General features: G+C 34.8%; 1 protein-coding gene across 1 annotated transcript; it reads right to left on the bottom strand.

Annotated features, from left to right (window-relative positions):
* Nucleotides 1-1201: 1201 nt before the first annotated feature.
* Nucleotides 1202-17184, bottom strand: CETN3 (centrin 3). The gene is made up of 5 exons (XM_037529882.2): nt 17032-17184; nt 15574-15709; nt 13891-14005; nt 6131-6322; nt 1202-1599 (listed from the first exon to the last, which is right to left on the bottom strand). The coding sequence occupies exons 1-5, from the start codon at nt 17046-17048 to the stop codon at nt 1556-1558; spliced, it is 504 nt and encodes a 167-aa protein (XP_037385779.1). The 5' UTR covers nt 17049-17184; the 3' UTR covers nt 1202-1555.
* Between the last annotated feature and the right edge of the window lie 3532 nt (nt 17185-20716).

The raw sequence follows: 20716 nt of genomic DNA on the forward strand, positions 1-20716 counted from the left end.
AGGTCATTATATTAAGAATAAAGAAACTATCTTGGTAATTGATTTAAAAAAAAAAAGTAGACTGGGTTATTTGTTCCAATAAAGTGGTAGAAAACTAGCAAGCCTAGATTTGTTTTTATTGGTTTTATTCTTCGCTGGAAATCAACATATTTGTGATCAAGACCTTTAAGACTTATCTCAGTAAGGATGATAAATTTTTTTTAATTTCAATGTCTATATGTTGCCCTGGATATTACTACTACATTGAATCCTGATTTTATATTCAAAATCAAATTTTAATATGGTGAATAACTAACTTGATTTCTAGAAAACTATTTGAAATGTCACCATTGTTACATAATTCCCTATTTTTCAGGTTAAATTTCTAACAGATGACTCTACGTAATATTCTGAGAGACTCAACATTTAAAGTGGTTCAAGTTATTATTGTACTTTGAATTTAAAATAAGAAATCTAAATAAAGATCACTAAGGAAAGAACTAAGACAACTCAGTTCTCTTCCCGGAGAGCCCATACCATCAGAAAGTTATTACTGGCAAAAGATCAGTACAGGTACCATTTCCTTATGATCTGTATCCAAACAACCACCTGTTTCCCCCAACATACACTTCCTACATAGCAGAAGAACCCACAAATGCCTGAAACGTCTGTCTCTACTTTCTTAGTGAATCACAGAAAGTTCCCTTATACAAGTAAAACATAGCCTTAAATGATTTCTGTGGCTTGCACTTTTCTATTTTCATCACTGTGACGTTTAATTGAGTGATAATTATCTTAACAGATCAAAATTCCAAAATTTAAATCTTTTACTTTGTCAAGAAGTTACATGATTCAAACTGTATTCAATTAGTTTAAGGAAATATCCAAATTTAACTGTCATAACTTACGTTAACACACCAAAAGTGTTATAGAACATAATAAATGAGTATAAATGGGTCTATATACGCACGATACTTTTACTCTCCAAACTGAAAGACATTACTCTCAAAAAAGGAGTAATGCCTATATTGAGTCATCATTTTGTACTGAAAAATAGAAAGTCAAGCTTGTAATGGAAAATGTACTATTCTATTGCTACTTATATTTCAATTTTTGATTGTGAAACCAGTAGTGTAAAGAGAAAAGATTTAAGAAAGACTACTAAAGATCACCGATACTTTGAATCACAGTAAAACATAAAATTTGTCAAATTTTAAAATACTAATAAAATAAACATTTTATTAATGTGTCTGAAAAGCACGTGCACCAAAACAAAAGTGACTACTAATGTTGAATAAAAAACCTTCAAAGAATGTGTACCACATGATTCAATTTAAAAAATTTTATGTATATAAAAACTATATTATAAATACAAAACTGAGCTATTATTAAGAGTACCAACAATACTGTTCATACAAAGAAACTTAACAGTAATAAAATATGAATACATAAATGCTTATTTTTGGTCCTTCTGGGAAAAAACTAAGTTGTCTTTGTTTTGTTTTTTAACATAGCTGCAGGCACAAAAATAGAAGATGATAACTGCAACATTCTTAGTGTTTATCCTTGTAATTCTTCAAATGTCACCAGTCATAATAGCAATGAACTCCTCTTGATTTACTGTGGTAAGAAAGAAAATGTTAGTCAAAAATACAGATATTTTACTATTTTCTCAGATAAGATACTACTATTTTACAGTAAGCATTTATAAATTTTAAATTATACAAAATTCTTAATAAACTGAGATACAGCTTTTGGCTTTTTTTTTTAACTAGGAAGTTAAACATATTTATTAAACAACTTCATGAATACAAAATATATAAAATGATAAATTATTCTATAATTTTACCTAGAACAAAGACATTAATAATTATAAAAAATTTCATCAGATTTGTATACTTTCTAAAATAATTTTTAATAGCTTTTTCAAAAATTTAGTTATGTCTTCTTAATTATTCTATGAGCTCATTTAGCAAACCCTTCATAAATAAATAGAACATATTATGAGTGTTAATTAGAATTCTAAAGAACAAAAATATTTTAGAATTAAAAAAATAGTTGTTTAACTTTTACATACTTAAAAAGCATATTTTAAAGAAAAACCAATTGAGAACAGGTCACCATGGCAAAAGTACCCACTGAAATGGTAATTTAAAAAATTAGAGATTTAATCTTAATTACCAAAATAATCTAGCAACTATAAAATACATTTGCAAATACAGGAAATATTCAGTGACAAAGAGTACCTGTAGGCTAACCAAAATTATAAAATTATAAATGAAATTATAAATAAATTTCAGTAAGAACCTGTTTTTAAGAACAATGTTTAAGACAATCTAGAAATAGGTAATATTCTTGCTAAGCATAATTTTTAAAAACCAATACACACAAAGCACAGGAATTATTAACAGAAATAAAAAATAATGTTGTATATCAGGTGACTCCATGGTTCCCCTCAAGACTTAACACTTTAAGAAGGCACACGTTATGAAAGGTAATTTTGACAATGATAACAAGTATAACTTATTTCTACAATGAGAAAAGAGAGACCTGGATTCCAGTCTTAATTTACTTCCTTTTTTGGAAATACCAAACTATAAGATATCCTTTAAGACTGTTTCTAACTTCTCTCTCTTTTTTTTAAAGATTTATTTATTTATACAAGAACCGGGGTACAGGCCAGATGCACGGGAGGGTGAGAGGATTCACCAGAGACAGAGTGGGGAACAGAACAGGTAGACTCTGAAATACACTGCTGAGAGGAGCAGCGGGCAAGACAGGAGAGCTCTGCCACACCTTGTGTGACCCTCGCTGGCCAGCCGGGATCGAAACGGCGCTGCAGAGGCTGCGAACAGCTTCACAGTGCTGCGCTCAACCGCCTGCGCCACCAGGGGAGGCCCTGTTTCTAATTTCTAAACTTTCAAATACCTCAGAAGCTAATATATTAAAACCCTGCATTGAATCAAACATTTTTAAGTGCCCAGTGAATGCCAACAACATATTAGGAGTTGTATAATACATCAAAACAGACACAAGGGTTCTTTTTCTAGAATATCTTGAAATTAAAGTGAGGATTATATTAGGTTGTACTATAAAATTACTGCTAATTTACTTTGCAGTTGCAATAGTATCACAGATATGAAAATAATATCCTATTCTTAGGAGGAGCATGCTAAATATTAAGGGGATTAAGTCCATGATATATTTCTCAATCAGAAAAAAATATATACACTATAAAAATACAGAAAAATGTTAATTTCTGAATCTAGTTAGAAGGTTATAAAGGTGTTCACTGTACAAGTTTTAATATTTTTTCTCTATTCTTTAGCTCAAAAATGTAGTTAAAAAACAATTTAAAAATGTCAAGATAAAATATGTACATCAACAATGACAAGTATACTAGTTCCCAAAACCAGAGAAAACCAGTCTCAATAATTACAGTAGTCACACTGTATTACATGAAACAGAGGATAATTACTGTAGAATACAAAATATGATCTATTCTTAAAATGAAATCCACATTATCTGTGTTGGAAAATATTCATCACAATAGGAAAAATCATTATGGATACAACTTAAGTGACCAAGAATAGACAAGGGATTGGGAAGATGTATTATACACACACAATGGAATACTACTCCATTATAAAAAAGAAGATAAACTCTTGCTATTTGGCACAACATGGATGGAACTGGTAGGGAACATGCTAAGTGAAATAATTCAGAAGGAGAAAGACATATACTGGATGGTTCCACTTATATGTGGAACACAGAGAAACAAAACAAAGGGTCAGACAAAACCAAATTAACAAAACCTAGAAATGTGACTATAGAATTGAGGCTATCAAAAAGGGGGTTGAGGGTAGCAAAGTAGGGAGTAGGCATAGTGGACTGAGTGGAGGACTCTGGGTGAACTGGTGGTGGGTGAGGTATAGAAACACATCTGAAGGGTATGACCCTACATGTCTAAATCATATATACAGTATTGTAAAGCAGTTACTTCAATTAAAAAAATAGGTAAAAATAATTTTTGAACTAAGTTTTAAAACAACAGGATCTGGTTTGACAGGAGTTGGGAAAAAAACTAGGATAGGACAACACCATGATAAATATAGTTAAAGACAAAACAGTGGGGAAAAAAACTCCAAGTGTTCAATGAGGTATACAGATACGCAAACACACACACACATTCACACGAGGGCACATGTGCGTGACTACTACTCAGCCATTAAAAAAAAAATGGAATCTTGCCACTTACAACAACATGAAAGAACCTTAAGGGCATTACAATAAATGAAATTTAATAAAAAGACAAATATTATATGATCTCACATTATATGTGGGTGGTCTAAGAAATAAAGCTACTATCAAAAATGGTGGTTGCTAAAGGTGGGTAGTGGGCAAAATAGGTAAAGCTCCTAACTCCAAAAGATACAAACTTCTACTTATAAAATAAATAAGTCATGGGGGTGTAATGTAAGCATAAAGAAAGAAAGAAGAAAAATATACATCGACTACAAGGCACATTCAATTATCTTCATTTAATACAACCACCCTGGGAGGTATTACCATTCTCATTTTTTATAAATGGGTAAAGTAAGACTCAGAAAAGATTGCAAACGTCCATGAAATTACACAGCAAGTAAGTTAAATGGTAGAGATTCGATTCAAATCTGGGTCTATATGATTTCAACACCTTAGTCCTTTTTTTTTTAAAGATTTATTTATTTATGCATAAAAGAACTGGGGTACCGGCCAGAGGTGTGGGGGGCGGTGAGAGGATTCACCAGAGACAGAATGGGGAACAAAACAGGCAGACTGACTGAAATACGCTGCTAAGGGGAGCAGCGGGCGAGTCAGAAGAGGTCTGCTGTGCCATGTGGGTAGCTCCCTGGCTGGAATTCAAACTTGTGCTGCAATGGCTGTGGATAGCTTCATATGTCTTAACCCCTTGCACCACACCAGGGAGGCCCCACCTCAGGCCTTTTTTATACTGTACTTTCACATTATATGATTCCATATTGCTCCCTAAGACGTTAACAATATAACTAGAGAGAAACACTCTTACATAACTAAAAGAAAACAGTGTATAAAAGTATCAAAATAGTTTGTTACTCTAAATGCTATAGGCCTCAATGGATAGCTCCTAACTCACATAGAGACACTGGGGGAAGCTTTTAAAAAAAAGATAGAATTTAAAATGTACCTGAGAGAACAACTAACATTTTAACAGACAGAAGTTGGCAACTAGAGCGTTCTAAGGAATTGAGGAGCAATATGATAAAAGGCACAAAATAAAAATTGGTTTAGATTAGAGTATTTTGTAAGAGTATATATATATATATGTATGGGAAATGAGGTTTACAAATAGCAAAGTAGAAAACAGTGTGAAAAAACTAGATACTTAAGGTAGAACAGATAATAGAAGACTTTGAACTTTACTCTTGAGGCACTGAAGAATCATTCTAAGTTTTAAATAGGGAAATGACATCATCTAAACTGTATTGAGGGGGGAAATGCTATTAATAGACTGAATTAGGAAGAGAGTAGAGGCTCAGAGGTATAAAGGGCACTTAGGAGCCTAAAAGAGAACTACATGTGGAGTCGGTGAGGATGGGAACCACATCTGCCTCTTTCATTGGGCAGTACCAGTCAGTACATAGGGCACTGCACAGAGTAAATATCAAGAAAATAATAAGAGAGGCTATTATAGCATTCCTACATTCATGCGTTAGAGTATGAACTAGGACAGCAGCAAAGAAATACAAAGAAAAAAAAAAGAAATACAGAGAAATGAAATGCTCAAAATATTTGAAGGCTTGAACAGTACTTCATTAAAAAGTACATGTAAGGAGATTAAGGAAGAATGCATTAACGACTGAAATTTTGGTGATGTTTTAGCCTCAAAATAGTGAAGTATCTTCTTGAAGTACAGAACCTTATATATAACCATATAGTTGGCTTCAAAGGTCTACTTCTTTCTAAATTAAATGTGAAAGATTTATGAAAAAAAGACCATTACAGGATGAACAATTACACTTAATACAAAGAGACATTTTTCAAAAGATTTTAAAAATCATTTGATTTCAGAAAAATTTACCATATGTATGTATCAGGAGTATTTGGAATATACATTTTACTCAAAACTTACTTTCTCCATCACCATCTTTATCAAATTCTTCTATCATAGCCCGAAGTTCTTCATCACTCATGTTTTCACCCAATTCTCTGGCAACTCGTCGCAAATTCCTCAAGCTTATTTTACCCGAATCATCATCATCGAATAGTTTAAATGCTTTTAATATTTCTTCATGAGGATCTCTATCCAATATCCAGTCTGTCACTACAGCAAAAAAAGGGAAAAAAATAAACCTGCATAACCACAAAGGCATTCATTTGTGAAATCAACTAAGTATTTAGATGAGAGTAGGAGCTGTGAATCTGTCAACATATCATTTGACAACAGAATGCTAAATTGGAGCCCAAATCCCAGAGATAAACCTGAAATTAGAAAAAACAAACCACATTTTAAAATTTATAATATATTCTCAATAATTTGTCCTATCATAAAAGCAAAAACTGTTTACATTATACAATAGCAAAACAAAAAGGGCTATACTTATACTGCATTTAATTAAGATCTACTATTATCAAGAAGTGCACCAGGTTACACCGACATTAAGTGAACAAGTTTAGGAATTTGTACCCTAGTTGTAGAGATGAAATATCAACAAAACAATTAAAGCTTACTGGATAAATGCTGTTTGCTAGCTAAACGTAATGTATTATCACTGACTATTCCTAAATTTAATCCAAATTAAAGACAAACTCATGACAAATTAACAAAATTGCATTGCTACCACTGATATAGAAACGATCACAGATAGTAGATAAAAAAATTACACTGACATCTACATAAAAGGAAGCTCTTGGTTTACAAAAATATGGAAAGTAGTTACTAAAAGAATTGAATCTGATTATAATAGGAAAGTTGAAAAAAAAATCTGGATACATTTTTTTATCAAGTTATTATTTTGCCCGGCAAGATAAAAGCTCTCAGACAGTTAAATGTAATTTCAGACCTCAACAGTAACTGTATATTTTAAAATATAAAATATAAACTTAGTATTTCCAATATTACAACAGCTTTTAATTAATAGCCACAATAATAAAAATTGAAGTAAAAATCTGTGGGGTATTTTTTAAGTTATTAGATAAAATTCTTAAAGTATCTAAGTAAATATCTTTGAAGTTATTCCATAAAAATGGTCTACTATTACAACAAAAGGCATTTATGATTTTCACTATCTCATTAAAAATAATTCAGTACTATTGAGACTTATAGAATCATTAAAAATTGTAAATACTTGTGGATGGAAAGTATTGGAATGTTTAATGCACCCAAAAAGAAAAATAAAATTCTAGTCCCCAAAAAATATTGTTTTGCTGCTGCTATCTAATCATAGCCTGTGGAATAAGCTTTAGAATAAGAACCCATTCAAACTAATGTTAAATCAATCACCTATACATATATTCAACATTTTCTTTTATCCAATATATTTTACCCAAAAGTCTTCCAAGCAACTAATTGAAGCATATTACTATAAGTATGCAAATCATCAAAGCTCATAAATATTCAGTCAAAAAGGAGTTGGCATATATACAGCCATAACACCAAAATAAAATACCACACTTAACTCTATGGCTCATACTCAACTAATTTTGAATTTAGTCCCAACAAAAAAGCAGGACAAGGAAAAAAAAAGTGTTAAGAAATTTTCTTCACCAATTAAATAATTTACATGACAGGTGAATCAAAAAAAGCAGCTTGCTGAAAGTATTAATGTATTTAAAGAAGCAACAGGGTGATCTGGGGAACAGATGGGGCTCCAAGATGTATAAATTCTTATCCCACTGGTACTTTAATTGTGTTAGTTACTTCAGACTTATGTGTCTAATCTTTTATCAATACTTTGTCTTAGAATGCAGTTTCTGTTGAGAACTATAAATACTTATCATTCTGGACAGCTAAAACATTATCAGTATACAACTTTACAGTGACTGTCCTTTGAGCCTTCATGTTCTATTCCTATTCTACTAAATAGAATTCTAAAAAATAAAGCTTTCTTCATGAAAATAACATACAGACAGAAAAGGTGGGTCCAATCTGTTTCACAAATGTCTATTTATTAATTATTTTCAAATGATTTAATGAATACTGTCAGAAATGCACTTCCTCAAAATACATTACACATTATAAAAATCACCTAATACCACAAATTAAAAATTGATCACATCATTAAAGGTGATGCTAAAAATTATAGCTTCATCTATATTTCTCGCTGCCTTTTAGAAGTTTCTATGCAAATAGACCAGTTCCTTTAAAGTCAGTATTTTTTATTCCAAGCTCTTCCCACTATCACCCAAAAGAGCTGTGATAGCTCACCCCCAAAATGGTAAGAGCACCATTAACAGCTAGCTTCCCATATATGAAAACTCTGAACAATTTCAATCTTATAAACCTAATCAGTGATTAGATCCCAGAGTACTAAGGATACTCCCTTTCTACTCTTAAATACATCCTTTTTCATTCTCACCACAGTCAGAATAAAAAGTCTATTACCTTCTGCCTGCAGTCTCTCTGCCCTCCAATCTGTCTTTAACACCTCTCATCAGTGTCACCTTTCTAAAACATAGCATACCCTCTTCCTTAAAAATTGACAATGATCTTGGGCCTTCCCTGGTGGTGCAGGTGGTTAAGCGCAGCTCTGTGAAGCTGTCCACAGCCTCTGCAGCACAGGTTTGATCCTTGCCGCCCAGCTGGCGAGAATCCCACATGGCGCGGCAGACCTCTCCTGTAGCGCCCGCTGCTCCCCTCAGCAGTGTATTTCGTCAGTCTGCCTGTTCTGTTCCCCGCTCTGTCTCTGGTGAATCCTCTCACCCTCCCACACATCTGGCCTATACCCTGTTCCTATATAAATAAATAAATCTTTAGGGGAAAAAAATTGATAATGATCTTCCACTGACTTACAAGTCTTAAACTCTATAGGCTAGGCAAGATTTTACCTTTCTGGCTTAATCTTACCTTTCAGTCACTTTCCTCTCCTACAGAAGTCCCCCAAACATACTATACTTACAGCATCACTCTTTGCTGTTTTTGTTTTTTCTACCTGGAATCCCTACTCCCACAATCTGCCTCTTGGGATGAAATCTTATTCACATTCCCACACACCTATTAAAAATCCCCTGTGTAAAGTCTTCTTCAATGACTCTAGACCAGGAATTGGTAAATCATTCATATTAAAGGTCAGACAGTGAATGTTTCAGGCTTGGATATTTGTCTAAACTCACTCTGGCACGGTAGTATAAAAGAAGCATGAAAGAAAAAGGATGTGGCAGTATATAGGTAGCAAGTGAATTTGACTCATGATCTGTCATTTGCCAACTCTGGCCCCTGACAAAATAATTTACCATACAGCACCAGAGCTTGTTCTCACCTACATTTCAATTACAAGCTCCATGAAAAAAGAACCTCTTCAGAACTTAATTATCTCCCCTCTTCACCCCAGCATGGTACCAAGTGGCAAAAAAATTCAGGAAATGGGGCATCCCTGGTGGCACAAGGGGATAACTCTTTTAGACTATGAAGCTATGCACAGCCACTGCAGCATGAGTTTGATCCCCGGCCAGGGAGATGACCCACATGGTGCAGCAAACCCCTCATGTCTCACCTGCTACTCCTCTCAGCAGTGTATTTCAGCAGATCTGCCTGTTATGCTCCCCACTCTGTCTCTGGTGAATCCTCTCACCCCTGTACCTCTGGCCCGCACCCCAGTTCTTGTATGCATAAATAAATAAATCTTAAAAAAATCAGCAAATGTTTGTTAAACAAGCAAAAACAAAAATAGTAATACTGTATTTTAAACAGGCAATGAAATAATTAGTATGTACCAAAAATAAATGGAATACTGACACCTGACTTATCTTGGTCTTACTTTAAAGCAATCATTCCTAAAACGCCTATTACCCACTAGCCTCAATTGTCCAAATTCTAAATCTTTATCACATATATTTTAAGACATTTTTCCTAGCACTGGTAAGAAATCAGTTAATGGAAACAACAAATGCTGGTGAGGATGTGGAGAAAAAGGAACCCTCTTACACTGCTGGTGGGAAAACAAACTGGTCCAGCCATTATGTAAAGCTGTGTGGAAGTTTCTCAAATTGTTATTATTAAAATGGATCTACCATATGACCCAGCAATTCCACTCCTATGATTCTACCCAAGGGATGCAAAAACATTATTTCAAAAGGAAACCTACACTATGTTTACTGCAGTACCATTTACAATAGCTAAAATATAGAAAAACCTAAATACCCAAAAACAGATGACTGGATCAAGAAGATGTGGTAGATATACACAATGGAATACTATTCAGCAATCAAAAAAGATATACTCATGCCACTCACGGCAACATGGATGGAGCTAGAAGGGAACATGTTCAGTGAAATAAGTAAGAAGGAAAAAGAAAAATATCAGATGGTTCACTTGTAGGAGGACTATAGGGAAACCAAACAAAGGGTCAAAAAAAAAGACAAGACTTGTAGGTAAACTATAAACCTGAGGTGTACAGCAGGGGAAGGGGAGAGAAAAGGGTCAAAACGGGAGTGAAGAGCACAAGAAACTATGGTGGTAGTTCATGGTGATATGGTAGTGGGAGATTTATGGGGGCAACACCTGAGGCAAGAAATTCAATATTGTACAAAAATGAACAACAATGTAATGAAAAAAGGCAACAGCTGAAAAAGATCCAACTATTAAAAAAAAAGAATTCTGTTAAATGACAGACCATCCACAAACACCTGTGGAACAGTACCCTAATAGATGGCACATAAAACTAAGACTCAAATATTCTGGTCTGGAGTTAGTTGTCCCAAAGTATAAAACAGATACCCTCTGTGTTGAGTCATTATTAAAAAATAATCAACAAATGGGAGAACCTGACTACTTGATTTCCAAACAGTAATACATTTTTATTTGACAACTGGTATCCTCAGTAGGTAGTCTATGATAGCTAAAAGTATGTGGTGAGTCTGTCAAAAAGGTTGATCTATGAGAGTTACAGCTGAAGTTTAACTATAGCTAATAGCTACTTATTCTAAAAAAGAATCAGGTATTTCTGGTCTGTAAGTAAAAGAGAAAAATGGGGGTAAGGAGAAGGTGGGACTCTGGCTTCAACTGCTAATAAAAGCACAATTTTATAACAGTATTCATTTAAGATAAAATATTGTTTTGTAAAATTATTTTTTTTAAATGGAGGCCTCATATTTACTCTTCTATTTTTTTATTTTTTATTTATTTTTTTTTAAAGATTTATTTATTCATACAAGCACTGGATAGAGGCAGAAGCGAGGGAGGGTGAAAGAATTCATCAGAGCCAGAGAGGGGAGCAGAAGAGGCAGACTGATGAAGCAGTACACTGCTGAGGGGAGCAGTAGACGCAGCAGGAGAGGTCTGTGCGCCATGTGGGACCCTAGCCCGGTGGCCGGGGATCAAACCGGCGCTGCAGAGGCTGCGTGCAGCTTCGCAGCCCAGCACTCAACCGCTGCGCCACCAGGGGTGGTCCTATTTTGTAAAATTATTAATGACAATGATCAATACTTAAAATAACATCAACTATAATCAGAAACACAAACCACAAAAGCAAGGAGAACACTTTTTATGTTCCAGGATGCATATGATTATCTTGTCATTAAAGTAAATGACAACGACATTTTAAAGTACTATAACAAATACTTAATAGTACTTACCATACATATGTTAGGTCCTTTTCTAAGCACCTCACATATTATTAACTCATTTAGCCCTCACAAGAACCCTACAAAGCAGCACAGCTATCCCAATTTCATAGTTGAAAATGAAGCAAAGGAAAGTCAAATGACCAAGTTACACATGGAGTTTTAAATGGTAAAAACCACAATTTGCAACCAGGCTATCTGGTTCTAAGGTGTCCAAGCTAACTCATTTATCACACCAAATGTACCTGAGTTATAGCTCCTTCCTAATTGTATCGTTTCCACTATATCCTAATACCTTGTTTCTGTAAATATACAATCTGTGCTGAAACTTGGACTAAAATCATAAATCCCAATAAATCATCAATACCGAGAGAATAAAGATTCTCTCTCCTTCTCAAGTAAATCATTCTACAAATTGGGGGGGGGGGGGGAAGAAATATGGTTCCCAAAGGAAAAAGCTGCCTCCTTTAAACAGTCATCTGTTTGTTCTTAAGTTGGGGGTTTTCTGTGCTGTGATTTCTTTCTCTTTTAGTTTTATCCTGTAACTCACCACTTTGAGTTTAAGTTTTCAGATAAAAAATTACTAATGAAATGAATGGTTTTCTGCAGCACTAACTGCCGTTTTTTTTTAAAAGCTTCTTTTTTAATTTTTCAAATAAAGGGTTTGTGTGTGTGCGTATAATTCAATTTGTTCCTAAATCTTTTAAATATCTAAAAATAAGTAATGTGCTTATATCATGACCCATATAAAGTGGAATCACTGATTTATAGAATTTAATTAATAAAAACCTGAATATGTGTATATATACATTCTCTGTATCATACTCTAGGCAATATATTTAAATTTAATAGCAAAGTCATTGCCTTCCAGAATCCCCTATCCAGAAAATGTCTGATACATATACATGCTATAAATAATCCACTCAAATATACTCTATGAAGGTACAATGACACTAAGTCCATGACACATTATTTTCAGTTGGTTTTTCTCATGTTCCCATACTGCCAACTGTTTCCCTTACTATGATCCTCCTTCCACCCAGAATACTAAACAGATGACTTTATTCACTGAGATCTACATCATCTAACATGTGTAGCCCCTCCTAAGCTTTGTCAACCTGAAGACATGCACTTCATCTATAGCCAAAGATAACAACTGCTACCAGTTTCCTTATCTTCCACTTTACCAACAAATATCACATACCAAAACGGTCTTGGGAAATATTTTTCAAATAAATCTTCTCGGGTTTTTTATTCATCCTTTCAGTTTTATCACATAAGAAAAACACTCACTAGGGCCTCCCTGGTGGAACAAGGGGTTAAGATGCAACCTATGAGGCTGTCCGCAACCACTGCAGCACAAGTTCGATCCCCGGGTCAGGCAGGGAGAAACCCACATGGCACAGCAGACCTCTCCTGACTTGCCAGCTGCTCCCCTCAGCAATGTATTTCTGTCAATCTGCCTGTTCTGTTGCCCACTCTGTCTATGGTGAATCTTGTCACCCCTCGCACCTCTGGCCTGTACTCCAGCTCTTGTATGCCAAAAAAAAAATCAACCTTTAAAGAAAAAAAGAAACAGGGCCTCCCTGGTGGCGCAGTGGTTGAGCACTGGGCTGCAAAGCTGCCCACAGCATCTGCAGCACCAGTTCGATCCCCGGCCGCCGGTGAGGGTCCCACATGGAGCGCAGACCTCCCCTGCCGCGCCTGCTGCTCCCCTCAGCAGTGTATTTCATCAGTCTGCCTGTTCTGCTCCCCACTCTGGTTCTGGTGAATTCTCTCACCCTCCCACACTTCTGCCTCTATCCAGTGCTTGTATAAATAAATAAATAAATCTTAAAAAAAAACCTCATTATTTAAAATGACATCTTTCAATAACCATCATATCTCCTTTGTTAGAATCTTCAGAACAAAACAACAATCATACAGCAAAACTATAAATCTTATTTTCATTGAAAATCAGGAAAAAGTATAAAAAATAAAATAAATGAGATTCACATTTACAACCACAGTCACTAATAAAATTCCAAAACTCAGAGAATTAAAAAGAACTTTTGATATTAACCAGACAACTGCCTAACAAATACTGATTACAAAGACTATCAAAATACACACCAACTTCATTAAAATCTTCAAAGGTGATTTTTCCTGTGGCTTCTCTGTCATAATCTTTAAGAATCTTCAGTACATCAGCTTTTTTTACATCAAACCCCAAGGCTCTCATTGCCACCTTTTGGATTAAAAGGGAAAAGCAAATTATTGAAGCACTCTTTCACAAAAGTGACTTTCAATTCTTAAGCAAGTTTCTACAATTTCAGTGATAGCAATACATTAATACTACATGTTTTATGTCTCTAAAGTGGTAGCTTTTCTTCACTACTGAAATTAATGGCAATTTTTTCCTTTCTATGAAAAAAATGGCAAATTTATTTCATTTTATTTCTGTTTTTTTCATTTTTTTTTTTTAACATGACGAAGCAATCAATGAATGTTTACAGACTACATACACTACACCAATGCACTGACTCTGATAATTTTAACAAGCTATTTGTTCTCAAAGGATTAACCAAAGCGGGAAAAAGGTAAGACATATTAAAATATACACTAGAAGTGACAAAAAACAAGACAACAATTGTTATCAGATCCTACATGATTAATTATTAGGGAAATAACCTAGGACCCTGAGTTGAGAGAAAGAGGAAATCTTGACATATTACTGACTAAAGAAATCTTACTTGGAGAGAGTCAAGCTATTCCTTGATGCATGGCTAAAGTGGAATAAAAAGAGTACTTAGAAAGAGTGACTGTTATCAAAACAGATACTGAAATAAAGCATCAAGGAGAAGAGTATGAAGAGCAGCTTACCTTATCTGAACAGAAAGAGCTCAGGTGGAAGCAAGCAATTAGCAAATGAGAAAATGGTAGTACAAGCATGAAGTTAAAATGAAAGGAATCTGAACTTTACACAGTATACAGTGAGGAGTCACTCAAGGTCTATGAGAAATGAACACTACAATGAAAGAATTTTAAAAGATGAATCTAATGTATAGGGTACATGAGAAGTAGATAAACCATTTAGGAAGATCCATGAGTGCAGTAAGATTCCAAACCAAGAAATAACAATTACAAAAAACGGAAGAGGCATAAAGGAAAAATTTTTAATCAAAGCTAGGTAATTAAAAAAAAAATAGTTCAAAAAGAGAGTTACAGAGGACGAAAATGCTTTCTCATTAGGTTAAGTGTGAGAATCCATATTGCCTAAACATCAATTTCGCATTGTTTCTTTTTAACTAAATCTTTATAAGTAATTCTAGGCCTTAAAGCTGACATTTTTCCCCAGCAGCATGTGTCAACATCAGACATCACTTACATTGATTACGTTGACACTATGTTGCTAACATGTCAAATTAAAAGACAAATATCACTCACCCAAAACAGGAATCACCAAAAAAAACCCCCAAAAACTAACGAACAAAAAAAAGCACTGGAAATATAGTAAGAACTGTTTTACTCGTATAGTATGAAATCTTTAATTATGTGAAATGAAAAATAAGCCTCTTCATAGAAATGTATTTTTACATGCAATACTATTCATGTTTAACATATGAAAAGGATTTTCTATAAAAGATGTTGAAAGTAACATTCAATTTTATTGCAGTACTTAACTGCCAATGTTTAAAATGGTTTTATATTTCCAAAGCCAGTTTAGTTAAAGTACTTATTTAGAAAAGTAGTTTTAAGTAACTGTCAAAAATGCAAATCATTTTAAAAGAAAAAATATGCAAAGCATACTATTACCTTTAATTCATGATAATCTATTGCTTCATCTTTGTCTGTATCAAATAGTTCAAAAGCATCTTTAATTTCTTGCTTCTGTTCTTCTGAGAGCTCTCTTCGTTTTTTCCTCTTTGTTTTGTCTACCACAAGCTCATTTCTATGAAATAAAAATATGTCCATTTAGTCCATGTTAAGCTTAGTCTCCTGTCAATAAATTATCCAGCAACACTCCAAAAATGCAACAAATCATTGCCAATTTACAATTTTCTAACTTTCTAAAGGAAGTATTTTGGAAAAAGATAAAGGAATATTCCTTACATAAGTCAAAGCCCTGCTCAAGTCTGAAAAGTGTTACAAGTTATTAAAAGAAAATGAGAAATTAACTTTCCTTCTCTCTAGTTTGGCATTTATTCCCACCACTGTTCCTGTGAAAGAAACAAGAACTGGGAATAAGAAAAATATCACTTTAATGTCAGAAACCCTGATCAAAAAAATAAAATAGCGCTCATACTTAGTCACACATTGTAGTGTTTATATAAATTTCCAAATTAAAATTCAAAATTGACACTAGTTTACTTTTTGATAGTGTTTATAGCGATGAATATTACTACCAAATTCTACCACATAATTTATCAATTAACTTATAAAATACTTTGGCGCATATGTTCCAAATGCTTTGGGATTACATTCTTCTAAATTTGTCATTGTCTTTGTAACTTCTCTCACTGATAGAACAAATCAGTCAAAATATGAATCTAATGTCAAACGAAGTCTATAATGTTTGTGTTAATTCCATTAAACAATGTGAAGTCAATGGTCTTGTCTCCCTTAACATGTAAATTTCGGATTTAATTTCTTATAAAACTCTGAAAAATAAAAAAAAAAAAAAACAAAGAAAATTGGCCTTGAAGGTTAGAAATACCCTCGCTAAGAGACACCCATCTCAGATTGTTCCAAATTTTCGAATGGGCTTGCAACCTGTGTGAACATTTTAAACAAGTGAAGTCTACAAAATTTTAGTCTCTGCCGTGGATCTACGATTCCTCCATAAGCAAGGCCTCGGGAAAGGAGCAAGGGTTTTGTGTAATTCCCAAATGCACAGGTAAGTGGGCGCGCATCACACAGCGCGGCGGGCGCGGCCCGGGAGGACAGCAGGAGCCAGCGGCTGAGGCGCCCCAGGCCGACCGCCCGCAGAAACACCGCGAATGCAAACCTCGCGATAGCTCAGTCCCTCCGGGCGGCTACCAATACACGCACCCTCTTTCGGGCGGCCCAGGCCAAGCAGTTCCCAGAAATGGCCACCTGGGCAGAAAGGCCCAGCACCTGCAGGACAACGGCGCCACCAGGGTGAGCGGTCCGGCCCTTAGAAGCCTGGCCGAGGCGCCTTTTTCTCGGCCCAACTGCCTCCCTTCCACACACACCCCCGCCCTGCGTCCCGCTGCGGGGCGTGGGGAGCACTGCCGCCTCCTCGTTACCGACCTCAGAGCTAAACTCATTTTCTCCTCGGACAGACGTTCTCCTCAAGAACGACTTTAACCCCCTACCCAAGGCAGCCCGACTTCACAAGCCGTTCAACAGACATCAACGACCTCAGCGGCCTCAAGCACCTCCCACAAGGAGGCTAATACTGAACTGGATTGGCTGAAATCGTGAATGGCCTTCCCAAGGACGCTTTAGCGTCACCGGTCCTCTGCTTTTATTGGGCCAATTTCACGTCAATCAAAGAATCCTCCCTATCGGACTCACCTGCTGCCTCTCCCGCCCTGTAGATTGGCCTGTTGGGTTTTCCCGGAATCCTTTGCGGAGCAGGTCTGCGAATTCCCTGAGCCGTGATTGGGGTGGCAGGTGGCTCAACCTCGGTTTTTTGCCGCGAGGCTGTGGCGTGTGGACCAGGTGAGCTGGGACCTGGCCGACTCCTCCGGAAGGGAGGGAGGATACATGTCTCAGGCTCTCCTGCCAGGGCTGAAAGGAGGGAGTAACTGAGTCTGGGAATTTTGCTCCGCCCTGTTCTAAAACTTGGATGCTCTGAGTACTTGGGAAATTTGTGTAAAACTCAGGTTTAACGCTCCCTTGCCCCACTTTGATTCCAATAAGCTTGATTCCTCCCCCCCTTTACAAACTGTCCAAGTGATTCTGAGGCAGGTGGCATGGATTATACTTGGATAATCACTGGGTTGGATTATTAGGCTCCTTATGGCAGAACTACCGAACTTCCAGACCGCTTTTCCTCCTGTGAATGGATGTGTTCGCGCACACCTCTTGTTTTCCTTTGCTGTGAGCTGCTTATGCACAAACGACAAGTCTCTGGAAGTTCACTTTTGTATTTAATGACTTCCCTTGGTGTTTAATGTCTTGTTCATTTCTCCTCGTAGTCTTGAGTTTCTTGAAGACCAGAATTATTTCTTCCATTTAACACTTTCCCTAGTGCCTAATGCAATAACTGATGCATTCAGAAATGTGTTGCATTGAATATAATTTTCCTGTGAAAATTCAAACTACTAAATAAAGCTGCAAATCTGATGAACACGAATAAAATAGCCTAAGTGTGTGGGTGCAACAAGGAGAGTTTAAATAAACTTTATATATGTAAAGTGTTTATAAATCATACGTATACATATATGTAGGTTTAGAGAAGCGAGAGCACACTGTAGAATAGAAGGTTTCTCGAAGGGTTGGCATATATGCTAGTCCTAGAACATTGAGCTAAAGTTTATACAAGTAGAGATAATGTGATAAAGAACACCAAAAATCAATAATTAAAGGATCTCTTCCCCAAAAAACAAAAGTAGGAGACTTTAAATTTTGAATTAACTTTATGAATCACCTTTAGGTATAAAAGGAAAGTAAAATTGCACCTACACATAGAATATAGTGACAACAAAAAGCTATATATTAAACTGTAAAATTCTGACCAAGCTATAGATGAAAATTGTTAAATAAGAAAGGATAAAAATAAGCTAAGCATTTATCTGAAAATTTTAGAAATGAAAAAATCATAAATTCACTGAAATACAGAGAAAATTACTAAAGATAAAAAAGATAGTGATGGTGGGAATGTTTGCTCAATTATGATAGAAATAATAGATCTAAGTGTAAGAATACTTTAAAAACATTTTGTCATACTGTACTGTTTATAAGTGCACCATTAGCATTAGCATTCAGCTGTTGTTAGCAAATATTTTCAAATTAAATGAAATCAATAAATGTGATTAGAAAGTTCTTTTTGGATGGGTACTTTAGCCCTATTCTGATAATATTTAATCCTAAATGATTCAAAATCTCCAAATTTAATAAAAAAAATAATGCAGAAAGAAGGCAGTGCCTTTCTAGGAAACACTAATGTTTATGAAATTCTGCCATACCTTTCCTTAGTCTTATTACTTCCCTGTATTAGCCAACCACCTGTGATAAAAATGAAACAAGAAAGGGAAAGGAAGAGTAACTCATAGTTCCCTTTCCTTTCAGTCCTTTCTTGCTCAACAGTAAACCTGAGGCAGAGAGTGATGTTAGAATATGTGCATATCAAGAACTGACATATAAACGGTTAAGTTTGTTTAATGCAGCATTTGCACTATTTGGTAAGATCACAATCCATATGGATATAGGAACTATGAAATACAAATTGTGTAATTTCATTGATTCTGCATATAGGTTGAAATGGTCTTTTATTTGCATTTAAAACTGGCATTGCTTGTGCTCACTTCAGCAGCACATACTTTAAATTTGGAACACTACCTAGAAATATTAGCATGGCCTCTACTCAGTTAAAGATGAGTGACTAAATTTGTGCAAATAATAAAAGTTTTCAATTTTTCTTACTTAGGATGCCATTAAAAGCAAATTAATGACATAATAAAAAGTAAAGATAAAATGAAGTAACAAAAGAATTTCTAAAAATTTAAAAAAGAAAAGTGGTAAAATAATCTAATAAATTGATATTCTCATAATCAACAATAAGACAATTATTTGCAATACGAATAACTGACAGATTTATGGAAGTGTAACATGAACGGGCATATTGCTACTAATAAGATTGGTAGTTTAAAAGGGGGGATTAAGGGCCTCCAGTCTGCCTGTTCTGTTCCCCACTCTGTCTCTAGTGAATCCTCTCACCCCCCGCATCTCTGGCCTGTACCCCAGCTCTTGTATGCATAAGTAAATCTTTGAAAAAAAATAAAAGGGGGGGCTAAAATGATTAAATACTTTATACCTCTTATACATCTTAGTGCTGCCAATAAATGTTATTAATATGAAAGTAATTTTTCAAGGAAAACAAGGATGAGGACTCAAAAGAGGAAATTGAATTAGATCAAAAACTATGTAAAGGATTAAAAAAAATAGGTCAAAGTTCTATACTGCAATATAAAAAGTTATCTAATCCACTTAGATTTGTGGGTGACTTTTTAAAAATTTTGAGGAGCTAATTCTTGTGCTTTGAACTTAAAGTATGATAGAGAGCTTCTTAGCTTAATTTTAGAATGCATAACCCTCAGCATCCTCAAAAGTATTTAAAATCACTGAATGTTAAGTAACTCTGTGATGACAAGTATACATGTTGCTCATTATTGTATGTGCCTGGTTTATATGTAGTGTCTGAATGTAAAAATCCTAGATGTTGGCAAAATCAGTGTGTTATTGTCTTAAAGGAACACATTCACAATAAGCATGCAGTTTATTTTAAAGTGCAAAGAGAGTTCCAAATATAAAATCAGTATTAATAATAATTTTACTAAGGAAATCATATTGATTTCCAAAAAGGTAATACTGGATAGTATTCAATATCATTTTTAATAAAATATTTATTTAACACCACATATAGAAGGTACTTTATTGAGCTACACACTTAATAAAATGCTAATGTTTCTCAAACTTAGTCCCTGAAACACTAAAATGTTATCAGATATCATTTTGTGAAGAATGGGATTTGTGAGCAAGTAATTACAAAGAAAAACCCTCACAGTGAAAACAAATATGATTATAAAACCAATTAAGAGCCAAAAATTAAAAGGCAAATAATGAATAGGAAAAACATGAAAGACAGGGATTATAATTTTTAATAATATAACAGAAACCTGTCTACGGTGCAATCTCACCTTGAACTATTCAAAACCAGAAATAAGTTTTTCTTTTTCTACAGTCACTGCTTTCAGGTATGTTTTAAATA

Source organism: Talpa occidentalis, unplaced genomic scaffold (assembly GCF_014898055.3).
Source record: "Talpa occidentalis isolate TD23 unplaced genomic scaffold, MPIMG_talOcc4v2.1 talOcc4.6, whole genome shotgun sequence".
NCBI lineage: Eukaryota > Metazoa > Chordata > Mammalia > Eulipotyphla > Talpidae > Talpa > Talpa occidentalis.

Bases quoted from the DNA above. Each gene is read 5' to 3' on its own strand.
- CETN3 (XM_037529882.2), bottom strand. The intron at 14,006-15,573 runs GTAATAGTATGC...TTAATCCAAAAG, and splicing joins TAGATTATCATGAATTAAAG to GTGGCAATGAGAGCCTTGGG. The intron at 1,600-6,130 runs GTAAGTTTTGAG...TTCTTACCACAG, and splicing joins TAAAGATGGTGATGGAGAAA to TAAATCAAGAGGAGTTCATT.